General features: G+C 40.4%; 1 protein-coding gene across 8 annotated transcripts in view; it reads left to right on the top strand.

Annotated features, from left to right (window-relative positions):
• Positions 1-396: 396 nt before the first annotated feature.
• The window catches only part of GRIA2 (glutamate ionotropic receptor AMPA type subunit 2), an 85687-nt gene continuing 58154 nt past the window's right edge, over positions 397-27929 (top strand). For all 8 annotated transcript variants that reach the window (XR_015287465.1, XM_086891180.1, XM_086891179.1 and 5 more), the window contains exons 1-2: positions 397-811; positions 1134-1274. Coding sequence is in view for 7 of the 8 variants with exons in the window: in XM_086891180.1 (XP_086747306.1) it covers positions 724-811; positions 1134-1274 (229 nt within the window). In the remaining variant the exon portion in view is untranslated. The remainder of the gene's footprint in view (positions 812-1133; positions 1275-27929) is intronic.

Here is a 27929-nt window from a genome sequence, read left to right as displayed (position 1 = left end):
TGTATTTGCAAGGCGGCTCCAAACTGGGGAAGGCCGGTGAGATAGATAGATAGATAGATAGATAGATAGATAGATAGATAGATAGATAGATAGATAGATAGATAGATAGATAGATAGATAGATAGATAGATAGATAGATAGATAGATAGATAGATAGATAGATAGATAGATAGATAGATAGATGGATGGATGGATGGATGGATGGATAACTCAGCGGTCCCGCAGAAGCGAGGCCGCTGTCCGCGGTGCTGGAGGGGCGGGGCGCGGCGCGCAGGGGGCGCGGCGGGCGCGCTCCCGCCGGGGCCGGTTCCGCGCAGGCGCCGCCGCCGCCGCCTCGCCGGGAGCGCCGCCCGCCCGTTGAGTGCGAGGAGCGCGGGCGAGCGCGTGCGAGGGCAGGGCAGGGCCGGGCCGGGCCGGGCGGCGGGAGCGCAGCGGGCACCGCCGGCATCCCCATCCCGCTCAGCGCCGGAGCCGCCGGCAGCACCGGAGCGGCGGCGGCGGTGGCGGCTCGGACAGCGGCTTCTCCCGCACCCGCCGCGGGGCTCTTCTCGTTTCTTCCCTCCCGTGGCTCGCTTGCTCCCGCCGGCCGCTCGCCCGGAGCGCACGGGATCTAATTTGCTGACGAGCGCGCTCCGCGGAGGAGAAGGAGGAGGAGGAGGAGGAGGAGGAAGAAGAAGAAAGGGCTGTTTCCGTGGCTTTGTGGATGCTCTACTTTTCCTGGAAATGCAAAAGATTATGCATATTTCTGTCTTCCTGGCTCCTGTGTTGTGGGGACTGATCTGGGGGGTCAATTCTAACAGCATACAGATCGGTAGGTGCCCGCATTTGGGGGGGACCCCGCTCTCCTCCCGGCGGATCTCCCGAGCCCTCATCCCCGCCGGTGTCACTCGGGCATTCCTGTCATGTCGCCGCGCGCCCAGTCCCACCGCGGTGCCCGCCGGGCGCCAGCGAGGTCCCCTCGCCTTTTCCCCGGCCACGGCGCCCGGCCCCGCGCTCCCCGACACGGGTCGGAGCCGCGGCCGGGAGCGCTCCGGCACCCGCGCCCGGCCCGGCCCCGCGGCGGGCAGAGACCTGGCCCCGGCGCCGCTCCGCCGGTGCCCCCGCCCGCCTGACGCGTGTGTGTTTCCCTGCAGGGGGGCTGTTCCCGAGGGGCGCCGATCAGGAGTACAGCGCGTTTCGGGTAGGGATGGTTCAGTATTCCACCTCGGAGTTCAGGCTGACTCCCCACATCGACAACCTGGAGGTGGCCAACAGCTTCGCCGTCACCAACGCCTGTGAGTAGCGGGCGCTGCCAGCCTGCCGTGGCGGCGGGGGCGGGGCGGCTGCGAGCGGTGCGGCGGGGGTGTGTGTGTGTGTGTGTGTGTGTGTGTGTGTGTGTGCGTGCGGGGCACGGCTGTGTGCGGGGCTGTGTGCGGGGTGCGGTGCCGCCCCGCCGCCGAGCAGCTGCGGGAGCGCCCGGCCCCGTGCGAGCGGGGCTCGGGGTCTCCGTGCGCCCCCCCAGCCCTCCGGGAGGTGTAAAATGGTTCCCGGCGGCTCCCCCCGCGCGTTACGTAAGGCTGCGCGGCCCCGGGGCTGCCCGCAGCGCTCCCCCGCCGCCCCGGGGCTGCCCGCGGGCTGCGGAGCGCCTCGCTAGCGGTGCGGGCTAGCCGGGGCCCCCTCTGGCCAGCAGCCGAGGGTGCGGGGCGGGCGGCGGGGGGCGATCAGCCATTTTACGCCGCGCGGTGCTGCGGGCTCCATCTCTCCATCTCTCCATCATCTCTCCATCTCTCCATCATCTCTCCATCTCTCCATCATCTCTCCATCTCGCCGCCCGTTCGCCCCCCAGCCCGGCGCGCTCATGGGCGGCCGCGCTCGCCGCCCGCTCTGCCTCGCCGGGAGCCCGCCGCCCCCGCGGTTCCCCCGTCGGGGCCATGGCCGGCTCCGCCCTCGGCTCGGCGGGGCCCGGCCGCACGCGTGCCGCGGGCGCGGAGCACACGCGTTGCGCGGCGGGCGACGGGGAAGGCGGGGCGGGCCAGCGCGGTCGTGGTAGCGGGAAGAGAGGAGCCCCCCCGGCGGGGCGGCGAGTCCCGCAGCGGTGTGCGCTTCCGCCTCCTGTCGCTCGGGCCGTGTGACCCCGCGGGGGCCGTGTGACACCCCCGGGGGCCGTGTGACCCCGCGGGAGCCGTGCCCGCCTTGGCCCCGCTGCCCTCCCTGCCGCCCGTGCCCGCTTCAGGCGGACCCGGGCTCTCCGCAGCGGCGCGGGCGGCGGAGATGCGGAGAGCGCTCGGTGCCGTGCCGGGCGCTCCCGCCCAGCGCCGCGCTCCCCCCAGGCGTTTCGCCGTCCCTCCTGACCTAAGGGACTCTAAATCTGGAGGTTAGCCGTCAGCCGGAGCAGTTTCCCTCCGCTGGCGACCTTTTTTTCCTCCCCCCGATTCGGCTACCCTGCGCGCTGGTGCTGAGAGGGGCGGCTTGGCACAGGCGCTGGGATAGGTGGTGCAAGAGCTCAGCTGAAGGAGCTTCCAGTGGCACGTGCGAGGGTAGGAGGGTATGGAATCCATAGCTGAAGGAAAAAAAGGTCAGAGCACGTCATCAGCCACAGTAATGCTAAATTGTTAATCTTTGCAAACTGCTTAGATAGTTCTTCCTTTCTCAGGTAATGGGGGTTTGTATCAACCAGAACCGCATGGGGTCTTTATTTGCAGATGATGGTACTTGGACTGTTGATGAAGTAAGTGTAGCAGTTCATGCAGCGTTCTGCAAAAAATGTGACCGGTTTTTCTGCCTTCCTCAATTCTGTGAAGTTAACGAAAACCTGAAAACAGGCTTTGCAAAACACCATTTTTTTTTCCTGCTAGCAGTAGAGACAGGCATAGTCACCTTGTCTTGGAGAAACTAAAGGTTACATGTTTTTCTCCAAGACCATCAAGTGCTTTTGACTGGCCTTTGAGTACATATATTAGCTTTGCTATTGTCTCTTGTGGAGAACTTTTACAATACTCAGATGCTATGTGTAGGCTGTAGACTGCAGTGGTGGACTTTGAGGCTTCCAGCAGAAAGGAGATGGATGACATCCATGTGTTGGATTTTCCTTGGTCTGAACCCTATCCAAGGCTTCAATTTTCAAGCAGTTTGAAGAGCTCCAAATTAAGACATGAACATGTACTTGTTTTTCATCACCTCAGTTATCACTGATGTTTCAGTTAAGTTATCTTATGCATTGGATTTGACTAGTGAAGCATATGCTAAAAATATGTACAGTATTCTCTCAATTACCTTCCCAGAAGGGTTTGATTGTAGAACAAGGAGTTCCAAAGACAAATATTTGGTGTACAAAAAAGTAGAATTTAGGAGCTGATTGCAGAGCACTTCATGCACAAATGGTTAAGAAGAATCCATCTCTTTTTGTCCCCTCTATGTTTATTCTCTTCTGAAATACTGAACATTCTGCAGGTTGGTTTTGTTAGGGGTTTTTGTTTTGTTTTGTTTTGTGGGGCTTTTTTGGGTGGAGAGTGTTGTTTTGATTTATTTTTTTTTATTTTATTTCTGGAATAATGTTCAAAGTACTTGTGCCCAAAACCAGCACTATGAAACAATGCAGGTGTAAAAGAAAGTCACAGAAATGTAGGATGATATGAATCTGAAAATGCTTCAGTATTTTTCCAGGTGTTTCACTCCAACAAGGCGATTGTTCTGCATGGAAATATAGTGGCAGGCTTATGCCAGAATAGAAATGATGACCTTTTTCTGCCCCAAATCGGCCACGGTAATATTTTGGCTCTTGATTTAAACCCTGAGCCAGCCGTGTTTCAGGCTGCAGAAGCTCTGGCTGGTGTGGCAGAGGTGAGGTGCAGCTCTGCTCGCTGGTCCCAACCTGGCACCCGCAGGTGGCAGCCGGCAGTGGTCCCCTGCACCGCCCCACCAGGGCTCAGCCTGCCTCTCTCCCACCCCTGGTAGCCTCAGGGCAACAGCACACTACTCCATCTGCTTTAAAAACAAACAAGCAAACAGAAAGCCCACTGTAAAAATATGTAAAAGTCTTCAAACTAATTTTCAGCGCTTGCTCAGAGTTTGTTGATGGAGGAAATGTTTTTTATTCGAACCAGTGGTTTAGGAACCATTGGGTTCCTAAACTTCAGAAAGGATGAGATGGTCACTTACCCCTGAGGAATGTTCCAAGCAGTGATACTACTCAGTCATTTGAAAGTGGCCAGAAAATGGGTGTAGAAGTGGAGAGAATGCTCTGTGAGCTGGTAGCCTTAACCTCATGTGAAAACTTCAGTGGGTGTTTCACCTCAACCCCGAGAGATCGTGTCTGATGTGTGCCATGACAGCAAATCGGGCCACAATCCTACTGATTTTGACCAAGGTGGATGGGCCACCTTCACATGACCTGGGAAAGGAACACAAGTCAATTATGTTAAAAAGTAGCCATAAAAACTAGTCACGTTAGTCTGTTGGACTGTTGCATCTCTGCAAAGCTGTGTTGACAGGTCACTGGGAGTAGCTGCTGGAATCTAATTGCAGTTTGACACTTGGTAAATCAGCATCACTAGGAAGCCTAGTGGTTTGGATTGAGGGCGGTGCACATTTTTTTCTGAGTAATGGCACAATTAAGAGCAGGTTTCCTGCCATGACTGCAGTTGTAGCTTTCAAGAAAAATAGGCTGGGCTCAGCACTGTGTGAGAATTCTTAATTCATTCTAACAGAACCTCCTTGGTTCTGTTTGGTTTAACAGCTGGAGCAAAGGTACAGCACTGGAGGTGATTCATAGGGCAGAATGGAACATATTCAAACCACTGGACTTCGTTGTCCTTCAGCACAGTGTAATTGAGTCTAGTCTAATTGAAGGAGTGTGGACCATCAGTGATACCAGATTTTTTAAAAGCTTTTAATTCTGTCAAAATAAGAAAGAAGGAAAGTGATGAAGATGAAGTTCTTCCTCTTAAATCTCCCTACCCAACAGCTTCAGGGGTAGCTGTATTGTGCTCTCACATATTTTAGAATTGAAAGGATATTGGAGTCTCTTAAAGAGAGGTTTCCTGTGGAGCACTATAAAACTGCCATAACGATAACAAGTTTTTCGTGAAGTAGTTTGAGCACAGAGGTAATATATGTACAATCTTGGATGTTTAATCCTGCTGGCTCAAGAGTCAGTGTTGAGCTTTACTGTTTTAAATCAAGTCTTACAGCTCTGCAGGGATCACTGCACCATGACATTGTGACAAGGGGATGCTGATTCATGCATAAACCTTAGATCCTTTCATTATATCTTCAACCAGCAGCTTTGAAAACCTGTAAATATCTGGCATGTTGCAACTTGAGAGTCATGGCAAAGGTTTCCTCAACCATTTTGGAATATAATGCTACAGCTTTCATTCTTAAAGAAATAGCATTGAGCAAATTGCTGCCAAAATGCTTAAAGAATAAGCAAAAATAAATATCCTGTAATGGGAAGGATGGGAGCATTTTAGACGTGTTTATTTGAATTAAAATTACTGTGGATCAAGCCTAAATGTATTTCACAATAAATTATTAGAACTGATTTTAAGGAAAGGAGGGATTTATTAGCTGCTTGTGTTTCAGTTCATTTGTATTCTTGGTCCTTCTCATTTCCTTTTCGCTGTAAGACATTTCTGAGGCTCAGCGAGCAGATGTGAAATAGGTTCTGTGCCTCCTTGTAATTAAAATGGTGAGGATCAGATGAGTTTCTGCAGTAAAATGATACAATATAACCAGGATGTTGCCTCCCGTGACTTTTCTTCTCTCAAAACATTTCTCCTCTCAAAATTGATCTCCGTAGCAAACTTTAAACATTCCTCTAGTCCCGAGAGTTCTGCATAAAGAAACCTGGGGTGTTTATTGTGTGACAGGGCTGTCCCTGCTGTGCATCTTTGTGCCTGGCTCACAGACCATATTCACACAGCCATGATCCAGAACATGGGCAGATCCAAACCCAACAGTTTTCTCTTGTCTGCTTGATTTTCCACATCCTTCTTACGTGATTATTGCAATATTTTTGTCCATAATATCTGAAATAATTTACCATGCAGTTTTGAATACAGTATATAAATATATATTTTACTCTTAGAAATCTGAAAGTGAGTTATGCTTAATAGTAGTTTGCGAGTAGTTTGGCAGTCAAGCCTTAAATATGTCAATCAAGCTTGCAAATAAACCAATATTTTATCAGTCAATCTCTTCAGTATATGTGTTTATATGTCATTTTGTTCATATATACTATATGAAAATATATTCATTTCTTTCTGTTTATGCTAATGGAAATTTTAATTTACACTGACTTCAGTAGGTGTGATTGCACATAGTTGGGGATGTACTTAACTCTTTGTGTACATAAGACTTCCTTTTACTATCCTGTACGTGTTATGCACCCAAACCAAGCACCACTGCACTGGGTGATGCTGTTACTGCTGGTTTCATTAGTTCTTTTCTTCAAGCTTCTCATGCTTAAAATATTTTTGAGAATTAAGGCATATTTAGCAGATAAATAATTCCTTTTGAACAGTTGATAATTACTAGGAAAGTATATAATACCTGAGAACATATTAGTTTAAAAATGCATTAAACAGGTAAAGACTATTCTGTTTTCTATTATCATTATTTTGAATATTCAGATGGCTTAATTTGTCAGGCATCTTCTGTGGAGACATGATTAAATTTTTAAAACTATTTTCTTAAGGAAAATATGATTTTAAATTAAATAACTAAAATTAAAATCCTACATGCTGATAGGACTAATTTTCAGGAAACTAAAAAGAGGCCATAACCCACAGTAAACATAAATGTGTATAAGTACATATATAGATAGATATGTGTGTATACACACATGTATATGTTAGTGTATGCACATATATATTTAACAGAGTAAACAGCAGTTTGTTTTGGATGTCAGATAAATCAAAAGCAGGACATTGGTTAAACTCTACAATCCATTTTCTGAAGCAGATTATCTGAGAGCACTTACTAGTAAGCTAATTTATCTCTTTAAGTCATGTTCTCATGCCTGTGAGCCAGGGGTATAAATTACAAATTTTTTCTACTGGAGGCTTGTGCCCATATTCTGGAAGCAATGTTGCAACAATTCAAGCTAAGGAATGTCAGGTCAGACTGAAAATAACAATGAAGAGATACCTAAATGGGCAAAAAAAATTGCAGTTTGTATAGATCATAATCTCTCTATATGTATATGTATATGTGAATAGGTTTTTTATTTGACATTTAACTGGAAGTTTTGTTTCTGAAATGAACAAGATTTGTCCCATTATTTTTTATCTGATCATTACATTTATTAGAACATGAATACAGTGGCATCTGCATTTAGAAGACTGTGGAAAAGGGATTGATTTCTCTTGCCAAACAGGTTTCTGAACAGGTATAGGGCAGAAGTCTCTATGTTTTTATACAAAATATATAGGTTTGTGGAGCATCATTGTTATTTTGTCTTGAAACCTTAATGTTTTCATTTGGTAAGTTCATAAAAAGAATTTGCATTGACTACAAATGCATATAAAGTGTAACCTTGTTAAAACTGAAAAAGGAGCTTTTATTTAAATTAGTAAATAATTTCAATAATGATTTTTGTATGACTAAGCAATAAGGAGTGAATAAAATAATCAGATAAACATAGTGAAGGCATACTGTGAACCAGCTCAACAGTAAGGAGTGCAAGCAGGTTTTAAATAACCACATGTTGAAGACATTTGTACTGAACCTTCTAAAATCAATAACTGTGCTTGAAATACAGCTATTGTTTTTATTTGGGTGCACTTACAGAGTGGCATAGCTGTCTTTTGAAATACTGTTGATTTTTCTTTATCTATCTGTATGTAGGACTACCACAGAACATTTTTTACTTTTTAATGCAGCAATACTGTGCCTCCTTGCTTAACAATTATTCCACCACAGAGCTTAGATTTTTTTCTTTTTTTTTTTTCTTTATTGTTTTAAGAAAATTCTCAAATCACTCAGTTTATGGGGAGTTTATCTTCCCACCCACGAAGTCCCCATTTGGGCAATGAATATAAAGTGTTAACATTCCTGTCCTGAACCTGATTTAATGCACAGATACCTAATGCATTTTCCAATGGCTAGTCACTTTATGAAAGTGTGAAAAAAATTTTGCAAGACAGAGATATTCACTGTGATTCTACAGCAAGGTGTGTTTCAGTTCCTGCCATTACAATCTCCCACCACCTGCTCCCAAACCTGGCTCGGAGAAATTAATGGGATTTTTTTGAGGGTTGAAATGTCATGTACAGTTCAACTAAAGGTACAGACTCAAGATTAAGAAATACCTTATTTCATCTCTAATCTACTGTTTTATTTGATATCAGAGGAAAAACATTCACTTCTGTATTCATTATCTGGAATCATGTGGTTGATTTTTATATTTGGGATGCTGGCTCTGTAATTGAATTGCCAGTCACTTCAGTTAGTCCATGAACAACTTACTGGGTTTTATTGCACATGGAAATAGCATCTTCATTACTTAACTACAGAAGATAAGTGTGTTTGCATTTCACTGTTAATAAAAAATATAAAAGAGTTGTTTGCCATTTGTGTTTTAAAATGGGCATATTTTCCCCCAAGGATTCTTCCAGTGAACAAGAGTAGGGAAAAATTCTGTAAAATGTTGAAATGCCCTGACTCCTGAATGCACAGTCATACAACTATTAGAAGGATTTCAGAGCTCTGTAAGGAACAGAAGCTAATATTATAAAATGTTCAAAATAGGTATATGAATTATATATGTATATAATATATATATATATAATATATATTTTTTTGTTTTTACTATGCTATATCACCTATTCAATTTAATCTCAATTTCACATAGCTAATATTGGAAAAAAACATAATTGATTTGATGCTGCATTTTTTCAGCCTGCTGTGGTTAAGGCTGTCATACCACTAATTTCTTCTCAGTGTAAATGAGTTTAGAAGTTTGGAAACATGGCTTGGGCTGGAAAAATGCCTCTGTTTTTTACAAAAAGTGCGAACTGACTTTCACACACTTTGGAGATTACAAACAACAGATTGTTTCTAAGTACATGGTATGATAGAAAATTTAAATAACAATCTGATAGGTAATGCAGAGATTTTTCTCTTCATCTGTATGGGAAGACTGCTTTCAGGGCTCATGTCAGCAACAGGGTGAGAGAGCTCAGCAGAACAGCTTTGCAACTGCTTTGCAGCATGGAGAAGGGATTTGTTTTCTTGGGTTTTCTGCCTTTTATGAATATATTTGGAAGCTGTAGGACTCTGGTTTAAATCCATAAAATTAAAATGCTAATATGCTTTACCATCCCATGTAATGTGGATCTAAATTATTTGAATAATTGCGTTGTATTGTGTGTTGTATTTCCTTGTATATGTGTGAACTATCTCAGAATGTCTGCAAATGTATGCTGATGAAAGAGATTGTGCAGCTCTGAGCAAGTCAGATTAATTTGTTCAATAATCTCATAAATCTTTGAAATTGGGGTTGTTGAGGGTTAGCTTGCTCAAAATGTTTCTCCCCAATACTAGTTATGAGTTGTTTTTGACAAAATGTCTTCCAAGCCAAAATGCTGATTTTTTTTTTTTGATTTTTTTTTTTATTTTCCCCTCTATGAAAGTCGCAAATTCCATTACACTGTGCTATTACAGTCTCAGAGGGGGTTCTTTGTACAAATGTGAGTTCTGGCAAGCAGCAAAACGTTCCTGCATGACTGTACCTTGGGCAGAGACCTACTGATATTTGTGAGTTTATTCCAGGTGTAATATTTGTAAAGCAGGGTGAGTAATTTGCATGGTTAGTGAACACCAGGCAGATGCTTAAATCAGCTACACCAATTCTACTTACAGCAAAAGCAGAACTGATCCACAGTGGAATTACCAGAAGTGGTTAGGAGAATTATACAGGATGTCACTTAATTATTTTATTTCTCTTGTCCATGTCAGGGAGAAGACTGAATTTTAACCCATTGTCTTTCAATTTCAAGTGGAATGCCCTTAACTCTTGTTTTGATGTCAGAATCTCTCACTGTTTCTTACTCTTTATTTTTCCTGCCTTGATTAATTTTGATTAAAAGAAACTTTAGCAATCCTTCATTTTGCCTGATGCAGGGAGGAAAAAGTAACTTCAGGATTTTGGAAGCAGGAAGACAATTTCTTGTCCTTTGTTCTTATGATAAAAAACTTGGTTGGAAAATTCAGTTATATCAATTTAACCAATTGCTCAACCAACAAATATTAATGGGCCAGATTTACACACAGATTTAAACTTTTGAAGCCATTTTAACTGAACAGTTGGAAATTTAATCATATAATTTTATTATATTGAAAGGCTAGATGGATTTGAGGGATCAGGAAAATGAGAATATGAACCACTATATATTATATATTGCAGTATAAGTGTGGTTTTAATTTCACTCACATCTGCTTCATCTGAAGGTGCTTTTATTTGGTGAGAGTGGAACATGCTGAAATTCTGCAGAGTTGTGACTGAAAAGTCATTCAGTGCTTTTTACCCACTAATCAGATTTGTTGATGTATTCAGCAGCCCCATCCAGTGATCTGGAATCCAGAACAATAACAACAGGCTATTTTCACCCAACCAGATAAATGCTCAACCCTCTGCTAATGGTAGCAGGAGCACAACCAGATCCAAAAACTTGTATTACTTATTTTTTCTGTGTAAATGAGGAAAATGGATTTGGCTCTTTTGTATAGGGGAAGAGGCAGGGGTTAAACAATTCCTAAAAAAGGCAATAATGTTTGAGAGCCTATCCAACCTACACAATATTTTTTACAAACTTTCTGGAACATAAGACCCTGTGGTTGATTGGTTGGGGTTTCTTACTTATTTTACACTTTCCTTAAGTTCTTTGTCAGGTTTCAATATGGCAGTCTCAGGAAAATTATTAAACTGTTTCAACTCGGTTTAAGTGTTTTAAATAAAACTGCTATCTAGAAATGGAAGAGTTTGGCCTATGCATGCTTGTGTAGGTGAAGGGAAAAAACATAATGCTTATTCCTCTCTGTTTTCTTGCATTGGGTCTTGGATGTTATTATTTAATGAAACCTTTGCATAAACTTGAAATTTAAATTTTCTCTTAACTCCTTTTTTTGCTTTTAGTAAAATGTGCCTTACTTTGTATAAAACCAAGTAGCATACTTCTGCTGTAGAAGTAAGCGTGCATCTGTGGGCTGCAAATACTGATGTTTTTTAGTTTAGTGGAGCACTTATTGTTTCTTTGAGCTTATCTCCTTACTTCTATTTCAATATGATAAAATCAGAATATATGGACTTCGAGGTCTCCATTTGTGGAGGAACTTCTAATTTACCTGCAGTTAAAATTCCTGAAGACCTAGTTTGTGATGTTCACACTATTTTGTGTGACCTCAAGGGGCAGCTCTAGAAAATGGGGGTGTCAAAAGTTCTGTGGCACATCTGGCAGCCTGTGAACGTCCCTCAGGTACTCCAGAGTTTGAAATGGTGCTTGGAGCGTGTACTTTGTAACGTCAGTAATTTCCTCAGTTTCATAAGAAAGAGCAAGTCTGCAACCACCCAGATGGCTTTTAGGAACTCTGACATTTTTGTAAGTACTGTTGCAATTAGTTGGTTTTTGTAGAGGAAAACACAGATCATATTAAGTCATGATTTAGACATTCAAAATAAATACAGATTCAAGGATGGTATGTGCTTGTTCCAACACTCTGAAGAACATCCAGGGTTATTACATCTAGTTTTGTTCTTCTGGGAATGCAAAAAATATTACTTCAAGATTATTGTTTGCCTTTCTGTATGGAAGGGTATTTTGGCTTCCTATTGAACCCATGACTCTAGAGGTTCTGTCAGTGTTGTGACTCCTGGCATTACTTTTTATTTTCTGGTACACAGAATCCTGGTTTCCTGTGCCAGTGTTTCTGGCTTGATTTTGCATTCCAGGAGCTTACAGTGTTCAGTTTTTGCAGTATTTCATTGTTACATGACATCTTGAGATGTGTATGTTGCAATACATAGAAGCCATTTTAAAGCTAAGCATCGACTGCCTTAAAAAACAAATGTGTTAGGAAAAATGTTCACTTGGCTTGTTCCTCTCTTCATATTGGTCATAAATTCAACAATATCGATTTATTTAATTCCAAAGTTTCTTTATTTCTTCTTTTGTTTGTTTGGCAGGTTGTTTCTTTCTTCTGTCCTCATAGTGCTTAAAGCAATTCACCAAGACTAGTGTCGCTACTACTGGGTTATTAAAAAGACTCTGAAAATAATTACTGTGCTAATTATTTAACTCTGACACATCGGTGGCTTCATAGCAAGAAATTTGTGCCTTTAAATTTGTCTTATTTAGTAAATGTCCTTTGAAATTTCCCAATGCAGCTAGCAATGTTCACATGGTTAACTTAGTCATATCACTACAGATTGCTTAGCAACTTCTGGTTTGTGCCCTGCAATTGAAAAGTATTTTCTTTTAATCTATTTTTTTCCCCTTCAAGAAAAATTATGGCTTTTTTTTTGTAGGGTTCTCTTTTTCTTCTTTTATTTTTGCCAACTAGCTAAATGTTCCAAAAGTAGCTTTTTCAGCTGTTTCAACCCTAGTCCATGTCATTAGGGTTCTCTTCTGATTTTGAGGTTTGATTTTAAGAGCTCCTTGCTCAGTGATTGATTCTACTTAGGATATAGATCCTTTGGGTGATAGATGTAAAGTGTGTTTTTTGTTTGTTTCTCTGAATGCCTTAAGTTCTTGAACTCAAAACATCTCATCTTGTTAAAAAGCATTTTTTTAATTGTGTATGACAGAGCAAAGGAGAGTCTGTAATTTGACAGGCCAGGAAGAGGTGTGCCTCACTAGCTGATATGCTGGAGGAGAGTTTTGACCAAAGAAACCTCATACAGTTCAGATTTGACCTATACCTCCTTTAAGACGGGGCAGATGTGCACATTTCAATGTTGCTTCTGGTATTTCTGGGGATTTCTCATTCTGTAATCCTTGGTGGCTTTATGTACTTTTGATGAGTCCTTACTAGGTGTGGTGAGTCTCCAGTTCTCTTCCATACAGTAGGTCAGGACTGAGCAGTTCTCCAAGGGTTCTGGAAGCTGTGGTGTGTAACACTGTCACGTTACACGTGTCAAACTGGGAACGCTCAAGAGTCCGGGTGTAGGTCAGAGATGGAGCATCCATCCGTGTTACCCAGTCTCAGGGGTGTGAATCAGTTGCCTCTCAGTGAAATTGGCTACAGCACCTAATGGAACAGACATCGAGTCAGCCTAAGTGGCAGAGAGCTCCTATTTAGAATCTTCCAGATGAAAGGGTCAAAGTGAAATCTGCTCCTTTCTCCTCTTGGGTGACCGACTGCAGCTCTGAGGCAAAGGAAGTGACATTAGTGACCAGCAGCTAATTTCTGAGCTGTAATGGGCTGAAGCACTCTGGGTGTAATGCTGCTTTGGGTGCTGTGCTGATCTGCCACCTTTAAGTTGGAGTAGTCCAATGGTGTAGAAACAAGTGAGAGAGTCTGGGAGCTCAGAGGGTGGTAGAGAAGAGGAGCTGACTTTTTGCCTTATCTTTGAAACAAGTTTGGGCCAGGGTTAGAAGGGTATTTTTAAACATGTAAAAAGACAAACAGTTATACTGTCAGGTCTCCTTTTCTCTGGGGTGTACTAACCTTAGGGTGTCTCATTAGACTGAGGTGCTTAATCTTAATTTGTACTAGTTGACCTGTAGTTTTGAACCTGCTATTGTAGCAGAAAATACGGGTTGTTGCCTCCCTTCAGAGGAATTGCCATGTAGTTTTGGTTTTTTTTAATTAGTTCTATGTTATGCTGGAGGTTCATTCAGTTGGTAAGATTTGCTTGATATTTTAGGTGTCTGTTAAGGCTGTTTTTTAAGTTGCACTGGCTATGTTCAACATGGTACTTGCTCTTCCCATGGGTCTCCTCACTTGTTTCTAGATTACATTCAAGGTAGGGAGTTTAATCTCCAGAGGTCTGCATATGTTTAGTTCTGGCTATGTGGGTAAAGATTTCTTCTTGTTTAGCTGTCAGGACAGCTACATTTATGGACACTTAAGATAACAGGCACTAGATTTAAAGATTTAAAAACTGTTGACAGGATGTTTTCTATGACAGATGCTGAGCTTTCAGTATGCTTTTCATGATGTGTCAGACAGCCTGTTTTATCCAAAGTATTTACTGAAGGAGCTTGTCAAAAAAATGAGAAAATTAATTATTTTTTGAGTTTTATTTTCCTTTTGGACATCAGGTAAAATAAGATTACCTTGCTTTTTCCTGTATAATCTTCATGCAGGGAATGATTAATTCATATCATGGTCCAATTCTCTGAAAGAGAAAGTAGGAGACAGCAGTAAAGCACTCTGAAATTTTTTTCTTCCCCTTTTCTGGATTACTGAGCACAAAGAATGGATGCTCAATTTAGGGTAAAGTTTATAAGAAAAATAGTTCCTGTTGCCCTTTAGAGGCACATAATATGTGTTATATACTACGCTGATTTTTCATTTCCTCTAAAAACAGGAAGGAACATTTCAAGAAAAAACATTTCAAGCAAGTTTGTGCTTACAAACAAAACAGTCTTGTCGAGGTCTGAATAATTCATACATCGGATAAAAAGTGAGCAATTTAAACCTGCAAGTCTGAATAAGAACATGAATAATTGTAGTGCTATGCTGTTAAGTAGCAAACAAGGGCATCAAAAGATAAATGAATAGAGCAGTCTTGTTCTGGTGTGCCTATACCTTTTTACAGGCAATGAAATAACAAGGATCACAAAATATTATGCAGCTCTCAGGAATAGGTTTACTAGATTTTTCTTGAAAATCACTATTCAACTGATGTAACTTGCTCTGACAGCTATTATAGGGCTGAATCCTGAAAGGTCCAGTGTGGCTGAGCATGCCAGCAGTAGTTATCTAGAGTTGCAAAAGGTCAGCAGCGCGGCGATTCGCTGGACTTGTGCTAGCCTTCCCCCTGCATCTGACTGTAGTTCATCCCATTTGCTGCTCAGCCAGGTAAGTATGAAAAACAAAATAGGTGGAAAATATTTGGTATTTGAGATTAAGAATGAGCATTATACAGAGTTCACACTTGGCTGAATTAAACAGTGAGTTTTCTATTTCTGAATACTACAGCTGATGTCAGGTAGAGGCTGTAGTTCTAAATCTCTGTAGGTCTCCACTGGATGCCAGTGCACACAACCATTTTGTCTTCTGTGTGTCTGGATTTCCTTCCCATGCAGAATGGTGTTTTTGAAGGGACTGTCAGTGCTCTGTCACCCTCCCAAATGTCAGCAAGAGCTCGTGTTCAGACCAGGAGTGCTGTCCAGGGTTCCTGGGGCTGCTGAGCACAGGTACTCAAAACTGAGTAGAATGCACAGTCCTTATTAAAAGCTTGCTGTTTGCTTAGGTGGCAGTACTAGCAGCTCTGAATGATTAATTTGGAATACATCAACTGCTTAGCCTTGAGGAACTATAAATAGTAAAAAAATATAGAAATTCTGACAATTTTCCTGATGGAAATACTGTTGAACCATTGCTTGCTCTTCAAGGCAAATATTCTTCTGCAGATTATTTGAAAACATGAAGAGAAGTGTCATTGAACAGAATAGTCTAGAATGAAGGTCTGCAAATGCCCCCCTCCCTGTCCCTAAAATTATTTCTCCTGAGATTCATTATCTTTGAATCTTTAGCCATATATTTTCCCACATAGTGAATGTCATGGAGTTTTGTTTGGTTTTTTTTTGAGAAATGGTTAATTTTAATTACATCTAGTTCTAATTCATAATGAGCTGTAATTACATTTTTTTAAAAGGAATAATTTCAATTAAATCATCAGAATTTCACTGAGTTTTTTGATAAAATGGTAGGCAGCAGGTAGTGATTCTTCTAAAATACCACCTTGATGGTATTTCTTTCAAGCTTTTAAATTATTTTCACAAACATTTTAACAGCAAGTGAAGCAAACCAAACCAAAATGTCTCACTCCAGGAAATATGTAGGTGCATACCATCCTGGTGTGATGATAATCTGTCACATTTTAAGATTCAAGCAACACACAGAGTACAGAGTGGCTTTTTTGTTCACCCTTTGTGCGTGGTCAAGAATATGTGCACAAGAAGGAATTTTTTTTCAATGACAGTTGAAGCTTATAATGTAGTTTTGTAGGTTTGTTTTTTCTTTAATTTCTAATTTCATGGTTTTTGGGAAGATAGTCATTTTGTGACTGAAAACTAGATTGTGACAGAGAAGAGAGACAAGAGAGCTCTTTTTCTTGCTACCATGACCTTAGACTTCCTTCTTGTAGGTAGACGTTGCAAGTGGTTGAATTAAAAGTAGGGAGATGTGTCAATTTAAAAAAAATAATAAATGTGATGTATGTTGTAAAGGGATTCAGGAGATTCATTGTAACTCTTGATGTGTTTTTGAAATCCTTCAAAATAGAAGTTATTTTTAAAAGTGTAAGAAGAAACAAACAATTCAGCTTGAAAATTTGTGAAGCTACATTTCAAGGGCACATAGAAGAATATTTGTTACAAAGGAATATATCATGGTGGTTAAAAAATTCTTATTACTTTATAAGGTATAAAGTTTTAGTGAATAATAGTGTAGCATGAGTTCTTTAAGCTTTAAATAAACTTTCTGAGTATTTATTTTACAACCTGCAAGTAGTCTTCTGTGACTTCTGATAATGCCCTATAACTTGCTGTCATCTGGTGAGTTTATATCCTCAGTTACTCCAGGTTTGGATCTGTGCCAGCTGGGCAGAGACAATGCCCAGGTGAGGCTTAGGGAGAGTGGAGTCCAGGACCTGTTTGCAGCAGGAAATTGGATTTGGCCTCTGTGTTTCTAAGGGAAGGGTGACTGGCTGTTTGAGTGGAAGTTTCCCAGCCAGAGGCAGTGGGGATGGGGAATGCGTAGGGGCTCATCTTGTTTGCTGTACCACTCTTGTATTCACTATTTTGGGACATCAGGGACTTGCCTGACGTATTTTAGGTGACTTCCAATCTGCCTTTCTGCTTTATGTCCTGCTCCTGAGATTTTGCATATCCCCCCAGTAGAAGAGATGATCTGTCAGAGGTCCATCCCAGGCAGGAGTGAATGGGGGCCGTGTGTTAGGAGTGCATCAGTTTGAAATTCTTCTTTGCATCCGAGAGCCAGAGGGGAAAGCCTTGCCAGCGTGTCAGAATTAAGGGCAGGCTTGAGTTCACGCCAGTGTTCCAGATTTCCTGCCATTCACTCCAGGACTTATGAATGCCCAAGAGAGCTGTCAGAAGTGTCTTTTTTTACCATTCTCCTTGTATGACTTAGCCTTTGCTCTGGAATATTTGATAATAGGAACCAATATGCTTCTACATGCATGTTTTGGTAATGCAGAAAATTACTTATTTTATGCAAAAGAATATGCAAAACACAAAGCAGATATTACTGACTTGCTTTACATTTATCTTAATAGAAGGAAATCTCCAGAGAAAGTTGTAACATTGCTTTCCTAGTAATATACTAAATTATTTTACTCTGGTTGCAATGGTCTGTGATTTAATGTTGCATTAATTCCCAGGTTTGCTCGTTTGTAAAAAAACTGACTAAAATGAAGAAGGAAAAAAATGCAGTTGGGTTATCAAGAAAACTCCATGCACATTTCTGACAAAAGATTCTGAATGTACTGTGGTGTATCCTTCAGGGAAAGTGGGTGCAGTTTTTCCTATGCTTTTCTGTAATTCTTATTAATATTAACTTTGAGCAATGCATTAGAGTGGCATTACAAACCCCAGAGCCTGTTTCAGATCCTCGTGCTGCCAAGTTCAATCCATGTGTGAGTTATAGACATGATAGTTTTTCTAGGAGAAAAATACATTGCTATTTTAAGAGCACTCTTGTGTTGTTTGCTTTGCTGTGTTTCTCACCTCATGAAGCATTAACAGAAGTGAAACGTTTGGTATAAGAAATTGATTGTTTTGCTGGGTCTAATTTAGTCCTGAATGTGAACAGCAGTGTTTGCATTATTCTGAAGTTCTGTTGCAACTGTCCCAGTGGTGTGTAATTCTAGTCTGGGATTTGATATTTCCCCCTTAAGAAGAAATATAGATTGGACTGAAGAGTGGCTTTTTGCTACCAAGCGACAGTTTGAGGGCTTTCTAGTATCAGTCCTTCATTTACAATAGAGTTTGGTAGGTTTCAAAAGGCCTTGCACTTCTTTGAAGAATGACCCTTTTTTCAAACTGTAGGCAAGGGTTCCACTAGGCTTTGAAAAGGAACTGATTTTTGAAATGGACTTGTCTTCAAGCCTCAGGGATTCTGAGGGATTATTTTGTGGTTTTATTTTCTGTGTGTGGTTTTGGGGATTTTTTTTTTTCATTAAATTTTTTCTTTTAAATTATTTTCTTAAACATTTAGTTCACATTATGCTTAAATTGAACAGAATATATATGCTCTGGAATAAATGGTTTAAATATTAATCCTTAGGGGAGACAATGGAAAGGGAAGTGCCTCTGCCACTCAATTTTCAGCATAGCATGAAATAGGTGAAGATCCTGACTTCAAATACAAGCTATTATCAGTCAGATGTAAATTGTGTATAATCATCTCTTATAAATCCCACCATTAAATCTCATGCCATTGTAAGTCAGTGTACAGAAGACTTGCAATCTGTTGGTGAATCAGTGCTTTTTCTCGAGTCCCACTATTCATTTCAGATTATTTCATTTTCCTCAAGGGTACCATACTCTTATGCCAAAGGGAATGTGGAAGATGGTGATAGAGAGTAACAGTTTTTATAGTATTGCATTTAGCCTGATGTCTTATCTGTCAGTAGTTTTGGAGGATTTAAACTCTATAACCTTTTTATAAATTTTTTTTTGCATCAGATGCTATAGTATGAGTTTTCTAATCTGCAATGACTTTGTTTAGAGCTCCAAAAGACTGTAAGCTGTTACTGAAAGTGATGGCTGTACATTTGGTAACTGTTGTGATAAAGCCCCTCAGCAGCTGACTAAAAACTACCTTGTACTGCAGAGCATCATCTGCATTTATTTGCATTACCTTTGTGTCTGGATGTCCCTGAATGTATTGCAGGGGTATTATACTGGCCATTGCACAGCTTTGTAGTAAGTGTTCTTGGCCCAAAAAGCCCAGAACTGAAGTGTTCGAGAGAGACTAAAGAACTTTTTTGCTCTTATCATATACAGTGTGAAAGAGGATTGGAGGGAGATTAAATTATTTACTCAAGGTCACAGTGTTGTCTACAACAGAGCTGGAAATGAATCTAGATTTCCTCAGGGCTGGTGAGAAAGTAAGAATGCTGTTTGACAGAAAAATTCATTGTTTTGACATTAGTTTCCTTTGTAATGAGTGAGGGAAAACAATAGATCAGAGATGTCTTATGGGTGAGGAAAAAAGACAAAGTTGAAGAATGGGAGAAACATAATAAGACAAAATAGGCAGGAAAAAGAGAGAGAAGCATGTCAGAGGTTTTTTATGAAAGAGGGAAAAATCAAAGTAATTTTTCCTCTGCATGATTTAGGTCCTTGATGTATTGTTTTAAATAAATTCCAATTAGGGAACACTTGTCTTTTCTTTATGCTTGTGATCCAGAACTCTATTTTAGAACTTATGTTGTTTTTTTTTTGGCATGAGAGGGAAAGGGAAATGAGGAAAAGATAGACTTTGGTAAAAAGTTTCAGTTGACAAAAAACTGATGTCTTCCCAAAATGTTCCTGACTATCTCCATTCAAGAATCTTAGGTCATCCCAGTTCTGTCCATTGCTGCATTACACTGCTTTCGGACAGGAATCATTATATTCCAGAAGGTGCAGAATGAAAATTTAGCTCTTATGTGTCCTCCAGGTTGGAGAAGAGTCTCATTAAGATGCACAAAAAGTAGAAAAATCTGCGGTGTTCCAGGCATATATGCTTTAAAGCAGGTGCAAAATTACGTTTTCTAAGTGTATTTATTATTACCATTTAATACTAAATTTCCAGGTGATGATACTAAAAAGGCTTACATTGTAATGATAAAGTTACTGTTTATTTTATAATTAATGGGAGTAATTCTTTATAATCCTTCCCTTGCTGGCATCAGTAACTTTCATATTTTCCTGGTTGTACTGGTGACTACACTGTAGTTATGAACAAAAGGGAATAAGTTTTAGGGATATGTCACAAGTTACAAGATTCTGGTTCCATTTCTTATTATGTAAGAGGAACTCAGATTGGTTTTGGAATGTTCATAGTCTTCTTCCATACACCTCTGACTAGGTTAGCATTAGTATTTGATTGACCCAGTAAAATTTATGCTACTAACCTTGACTAAGGAATGTAAAGGAGAAAGTTACAGGTCTTAGCTGGTCCCTGTGTCAGCAACTTGTCAGTAGTAGGAGATTTATGTTCTCAACTTTGTTACTTCAGCTACCAGATTGTGCTCACTCCAAAAGAAGGTTGGTTCCCTAAATGGTGAAATAATTCTTCCTGCTATTTGTTACTATTTTGTATCACTGGTGTTAATTGCAGAAAGCTTGATTAAATTATGTGCATCTGGTCTTGGGGGAAACAGAATATTCTTTAGACAATATCATGTAGGCTTTTATCAGACTGAGATGGTCTTAAAGGACCAGAGGCTTAAAATACAGTAATTCCTTCTAGTTCAAGCTGTGTTTCTGGACTCAACAAACCAAGTGCTAAACTTCCACCAATAATAACTCTGTCTTAGTGAAACTTAATTTTACTTCCTCCTTTTCACAGGGATCAGAGCAGGCTTTAAAGAAGAGTGTAATGAAGAAGACCAATCCTATCCTCTTAGTATTACTATTTGTAATTGGACTTAAATTAAATGTGTCAAAATCTGTGTTCCTGGGTATCACATCAGTAATAGCTACTTCAGCTGCTGCACTTCTTTCCTAAAGCTAACAATATAATCCAAATAATCTTGACTCAGTGGTCACAATTCACCCTGTGATGCTGACGTGTGAAAAGGAGCAGAAGGTGCATCTGTAAATCACTTTAATCATCTATCTAAATCGCCAGTCATTGATTTCCTCTAGGTCTAAACAGGTTGCTTGCCCATATCTTTCAGAATATTTGGTCATGTTTTTCCTGGGATTCATTTAATCTTTTCCCATTAGTTCAGCCACTGCTCTCAATCCTTTTCTTACATTTGAAGTACCTCAATAGCCTGGAAATGTGTTGTTTTTATTTATCACATCATTATTCTCTTCAAAGGGCTGTTTGCCTCTAGTCTCATTTATCCTGATTTTCTGCTAGTTTATTTTCAGATGCCAGCAGGTATTTTGTAATAGCAAGTACACATCTCTATAGCTGGCTTTCCTTTATATTTGGTCTGTCTAGAAAGTGGAATGACTGAACATCTCAGACAGAAATTTCTCTCCAGAATATATTTCCCTTTAAGGGAATCTATTTGTATCTCTAAAATCATCTACCTAAAATCTTGGCACTGAAGAAACTAGTGGTTTGCCAAGAAGGTGATCAGTAGAAATGTTGCAGAGCTGCTGTGTGCATATTAATGGAACACCAGACAGCAAAGCAGCTTATATTTCTGGGTTGTAGTATAATGTTGCATTGGTGTCAGTTCTTGCTGTGTATCAGTGGCATTTCCATCTCTAAGTGTGCTGCCCTAAGTCCTTCTAGCACTTGATGCTGTTTCTTACTGTCATTTTAATACCTTACTTTTGATTTAAAGGCTGATACAGTTTTTTTATTTCGAAAATCCCTGGTAGAAAAGCACTATTTCAGACTAGTCATCATTCCCCCTTTCCTTTTGCCTGGTTTGTAATTTTCATAGACTCATTGCACATTTCTGCTAATGTAAATAAGAACATTGATGTTTCTTATGCCACTTAAGAGGGTTGATGGTCTCAGATGCTCTCCTGTTTGATACTGCTTGTATCTGACCTAATGGTCTCTTTTTGTCATCTGCATTTTGCTGTTATTTGGAAAAACCTGGCATTCACTGCCAACTCACAACCTGTGTGCTGGGATTTAAAGGGCTTTGATGGGTTCCTTTCTGAGACTGCCATGCACTGGACTATAATTCACAGTGACTTCCTCTTCCCTAGGTCCTTCCAGTATTTAATACTCTTCCTTGGAATGTAGACAATATACCAGAAAGTACCAAATTTCACTGCAAGCCCTGTCTTCCCAAAGGACCATTAAAAAAATTGCTTTTCTCTTCTGACTGATCTGCCAGTATCTGGATCAAGTATTTAGGACCTCAAGTGAACCTGTTAGAGGGGATCTCATCACGGGCAGTATCCCAGGATTTCCTGAAAGCCTTGCTTCTTTGGATCCTAATTCCATTTGGGTACACTTCAGGATGTTTTTTCAGTGAAGACACTAAACAATGCCTCCATTCTTATAAAATGAGACTGAAATGTGCATCATGAGGCTGGATCCCCACTAAAGGTTATATGGTTAATTGTAATAATGGTGGCTCACTACTGCAGTTACATTTGTAAATGAGTTGATTTTCCAAAGATATTCCAGGCCTTTGAACACAAAAGGAAGTCTTTGTCTTTTGCAAGAATTACTGCTAGGAGGACTTCTGTTAATTTTGATGATTTCTAAAGTGTTAGCCCTGTTGCTGGTTTCAGTGCTGTTAAAGAATCTAAACCAGCAGATTGTACTCTCTTCTTTGTGCTCATTGCCCCCTCTCTGCTTTGGGGGCCCTGGTGACTCTGCCAGGGTGACTCATTTGGGATCATCTAATTGTGCACACTCCCAGGTACTGCCAAATGCCACTTGCCAAGGAGCATAACCATTCAATGGGCAAAGAAATGTAGGGCTGGGCAACTTCAGGTGCTGAAACTGAGGGTGGTTGAGGCCATGCCATATTAAAGTGAGGCAGAAAATCAGTTTAAACTTACAGCTGGGCACCTCTGAGAATAACAGCTTGTCAGCAATGACACAGCAATCTGTCTAGCTGTAGTACAGAAAGAGGAAAGGGACACCTTCAGTGGTTAAGCTCCTTGGCACAGGAAAGCAGCAAGGAATGTACAACAAAATACTTTAGCTGGATAAATTGCACCTATCCAGTGATAATTTTGCAGTTGCTTTTTCTTGTCTTTGCCTTTACTTTTCACAGAAGATTTTTTTTTTTTTTTTAATAATAATGATAATTGTTTTATCTGCCTCCCTCTTTCTATCTACAAGTAACAATTTTGCCTTTCATTTCTGGCTTCTCCTTCTTTACTTATAGAAAGTTGTATGAGGTCATTCAGTCTTATGAATGAACATTCTCATATTGTGGGGATCAGTGTAAGTACATCTAAAGGTACAGAAAAACCCCACAAAAACAGAGGTTTATACAGTCTGCTGTGAAGAACATTAGGGCACAAGTCATCTTTGATCTATGTTGTGCTGTACTGATTTTACTTTTAGTCCACTAATTAATATTATAACTGTTCAGCCTTTAGTACATAGGCTTTGAAATCAAGTCTACTATTTCAGATATTTTTTTTTATTTTTTATTTTTTAATTTATAGCAAAAGCTTTGTTTCTTAAGGAATATTCCAGAGCAAGAGCACCCACAGTAGAGTTATGCTGTCATAATCAAAAGTGTCATTAATTCTGGTACAGTTTGTGCTGGTAATATGTCTAGAAATAAAAGCTTTTAGATTTTTATTTTTTTTATGTTTAAATGTAACCATTATTTGAAACATTTAAGAGCTGGGGTTTTACTCCCACAAAATACCTCTCTCTGAAATGTTACTGAGGGTTTCAACCTCAATAAATCCCAGCCTGTAAGATGTGTTGCTGATACTGTGCAGTGGCTGCAGCTTAGCAAGTAGTGATGATGCCGTGGGTTAAATGGAATTCCTTCTGCAGTGATGGAGACTCTGAGACTGTCTACACGTGGACGCACAGACCCATCATGTAGCTCTTTGATCAGCAGTGGAATGCTGGGGCATGCTCTCCCAGAATTTCTGTGGTAGAATGGTTTTCTCTCCCTTGTGAAGAACGAGACTCCACTTTTCCCTGTGCAGAGCCATTCTGTATGTTACAATGGTACCTTGAATTAACCAAGCACTGTTTGCACAATGGTGAGTGAGCTTGGATTATTAAGCTTCTCATGTTTGATCTGTTTCCTTTTTCAGTAAATAGCAAAACTTCTAACGACTCCAATGAGAATAAGATTAAGCTGCTACTGTATTTCACATGTTTGCATTATAAAATGGTGGTCCTTGCAAATATTTTCAATGGCAATTTCAGGTACTGAAACATCAGCTCAGCTCAGTGCAATGCTGAAACTGACTTTAGCTGTTTTCCATGTTTCTTAGAGGGTGAACTGAGGCACTTGTAGTTTTCAAGGCAAGGCATTTCACAGTGTCCCTAAAAAAGTATGCTCAATGAAAATTAAAAAAAATACTGGGGTGAAAGGGGGAAAATCCCAGTACTGTTTTATGTAATGGATTCAGCCAGGTGATCTACAGTGTTTTTAGTGTGACTTAATATAGAGAGCAGCAAAAAAAGTCTTTCTAGGTTTCAGCCTTTTCTGATTTACCTAGAATTAAAGGGAGCCAAACTGGCAGTGTTTGAATGCAGAAGCCTCCCTGTCTATTTGTGGTCCTTTAGGGGATGAAGCCTAATAAGAAGCTCAGAGGACTTCTTAAAACAGATTTCTTAGAGTCAGGTGGAATGTAAGGGAGAAAGACTACAGTAATGGTGAGGATCAGAGGCAGAGGAGTTCTGAAATAAGAACCTTGGACTGGGAAGAGCCAGCATGCTAAAATGTTCAGGTTTGCCTCACTGGCATTTGGGCCAGAAATAATGAGATTTTGATTCCATGCTGATGGCTTTGCTTCAGACCAAGTCAGGGCACCCATTTGCTGTTGGTCAGACACTAGACATTTTTCTTTTAAATGCATCCTTGTTCTGTGGTTTATATAACTCTCAGTGGGTTTTAGATTAGGCTTTGTTCTCCAGAGGGAAATATTTTTAAACAGTAGCCAATGTAATTAAGTATTTTGCAGGTGTTATGCACAATTTCTGTTTGCTTATTGTAGTAAACCCAATGTAAATTTATACAACAGAAGTGACACTGAATATGGGATTAGATGAGCTGAGTTCAGCATTGTCAGCCGGGTCATGAATTCAAGTGAAAGAATACACACCTGTGTGTTAGTGGGGCCTTGCCACCTAGGACGTGCCATATGGTTAAATAAATGTTATGGAACAAACTAGGTGGCATGGCACAGCTGAGAGCTAGGCTTGCCCTTCACTGCTTTGTGTGCCATATGCTACAAAATGCTGTATTTTGTTGCATTACAATGCTGATCAGGTGTATTTATAGAAGCTGCTTTAAAAGCCTGAGGCATTAGAATGCTGTATGAGCAAAAACTAATTATTCCAGGCAAACAGTGTGAGGTACTAGATTACCCTGAACAAAGTTACCATAATGGAGGTTACATTTCAGTTAAATGCAGGAAGTGTGACTTAGAAAGATAAACGGCATTCCTAGTTTTCATCACTTAGAGTAATCTAAATGTTGTTTCTTGGTCAAACTATGGAAAATTGCTAAACAAACCAAGCATACAGCACCCCCCGACCACATCACCCAAAATTTGAAACAGCTACTGACTGTCAAGTAGGGGAAACACTAAAAAGCATATTCTTTGCTTCATTATTAGGATAGATCAAAAATATTAGCTGTTTCTTTTGAACTTCAGCAATTGATCAAACTGTTGTTTCTTAGCTATGAAAACTGTGATCTGATTTTTCCAAAAGCAATGGAGAGTATTAGAGCTGTGACAGAATTGTTTTTTAACTGTAGGAGCTCAATTGTGTTTTATAACTCTGAAGTCTAATTATTCAAGACTGGACTACTCTCCCTGCAGTGCACAGCAACCTCTCCAGCTGGCTAGTGCTAGAAATTTTAAGCAGCCACTTATAAGTATAAAAAATCAGTCTACAAGATCCACAGCAAGATTTATTGCATTCTGCCAATGCCTGGTATTTACTTCATGAAACAGATACCCAAATCATGACACTTGTTTGAAAGTCTTGAGATTTTAAAAATAATAGGAGGGAAGAGAGGTAATACTTCTTTGGGAAGTGACACATTTAGCATTTTTTCAATGAATTAGGACATCAAACAAGCCACCTAGCCAGATGCTAATGATAGGGCTGTGCAAGATGTCAACATGCGTAAAGAGCTTTTAATTTTTATCTGTGGGAGCTGGTGCAATCTGAGCATATGTGATCGTGACAAATCAAGTACCTCTTAAAAACAGGAAGTTAAAGAAGACTTGAAGCTTTATACTTCTGTTCTTGGTGTAAACTCCTTTTTAGCAAGTTGTCAGTGAAAAAATGAAATACTGAAGGGACACTACATTTATGCAGCCTAGTGTAACCAGTTCTGATGCTATCCCATCATATCCAGCTTTGCTTATGCTCAAATGGAAATATGTTTTTCATACCATGGGAACACATGGGTGTCTCCACCTGAACAATTCAGTTTGGCTGAAGAGCAGAATATTTCAAGGAAGTTTCCTAGTCAGCCCTGGCTCTGCTGCTTATTTCTTATTCTGGAGTGGTTTAGGAGCCCAAGGAATACATTCTTTTTGAATTATCTGAACTGGAGGATGTGTTTCTGGAATTCCACCAATGCAATCAAACTGCTAGTGGGCATTTAGTCCACAGGGATAACCTGAAGTCAGCCAAGGTAAAACCCCTGAAACCAATGTATTCAATCTTCAATAGCAGCTCTCCGTTCTGAGGTCAGTGCACTGATTGCTACCAAACCCACAGTTACAGTTCTGAATGAACGAGTGCAGTGTGTGCTGTGAGTAGTCTCCAACTGGCTGGAACTTTCAGACTAGATCCTTAGTCTGACCTTTTGATTTGCAGTGCAGGTGGTAATATTTTCTTTCTAGTGCCAGTGATCTATCTCTAGAGGGCTTATCACCAGCTGCTTGATGTGTCTCCTTGAACCAACATTTTCTGGAAGGACTCTATATTTAATATATTTTTCTGATATTTGGTACAAAGGAGTAGTGGATTTTAATTTCTGTGATGTCAGTGTGCCTGGAAAAGATAATTTTTCTGACTTGATACGTGCTTAGAAGCTCTTAATAAACGAGGTCAATTTGAGGTAACTATTTGCAAGGAAAGCTGAAAAGTTTATTTGCTTTACAAGAGGAGAAGTACTAAATAGTGTTGGTAAATATTTTAATGATCATTTGTCTCAGGTAAATTATGGTAAAGTTTTAAAGCATAAGAACATGTGGATCAAAGATCATTTTCCAGAGGAGTTACTGATCCTATAAGCACATGATAGAATTCCCTGACATTAAGATGTGCTTTGCTCAACTAAAAGAAGAAGTATGGTTTGAAACTGTAAGGCCATAAAACATCTTTTGTTTTGTGAGGGAGTTTGTTTGTTTGTATACTTTTTTGGGAGGGGAATGTCTTGTTGTTTTGGATTTTTTTTATTCTGGTGACTTGGGCTCACCACTAAAATGTCGGTGAGGGAGGATGAATGGGATATTTTTATAAAGCCAAATCAAGTAATCCTGTAAGCCTCTGCAAAACATATATTTAGAACATACACAATTCATACATAAAGATAGAACATACATAATATAGCAGGAGGTTTGAAGTAGAGGACTTAAAGGCCCAGGTAGTGTGACTCTCTGACACTATTTCAGGCTGAGTGGGAATATTGTTTTGTGCTGTTTTAGACTTTGCACAAGTTTCCTCTAGAAATGATTTTATTTTTAGTTTGATGTAGTGTATAGGCATATCTATACATAGTGTGCAGTACAATGTAAGTGCTCAAATTAGCTCAGGTAATATAGGCAAAACTTAGAGGTTAAACAGTGTAAAACGTCATTAAACTAATTAGCCCCACTTCTGTGAGATCTGAACACAGGAAGAAAAAATCTGGAAGTATAATCTCAGTCACAGTGAAGCATAAGGATGAATCA

The sequence above is a fragment of the Cyanistes caeruleus genome, chromosome 5, assembly GCF_971803275.1.
Source record: "Cyanistes caeruleus chromosome 5, bCyaCae1.hap1.1, whole genome shotgun sequence".
Lineage (NCBI taxonomy): Eukaryota > Metazoa > Chordata > Aves > Passeriformes > Paridae > Cyanistes > Cyanistes caeruleus.
This window is presented reverse-complemented; position numbering and strand designations above follow the sequence as displayed.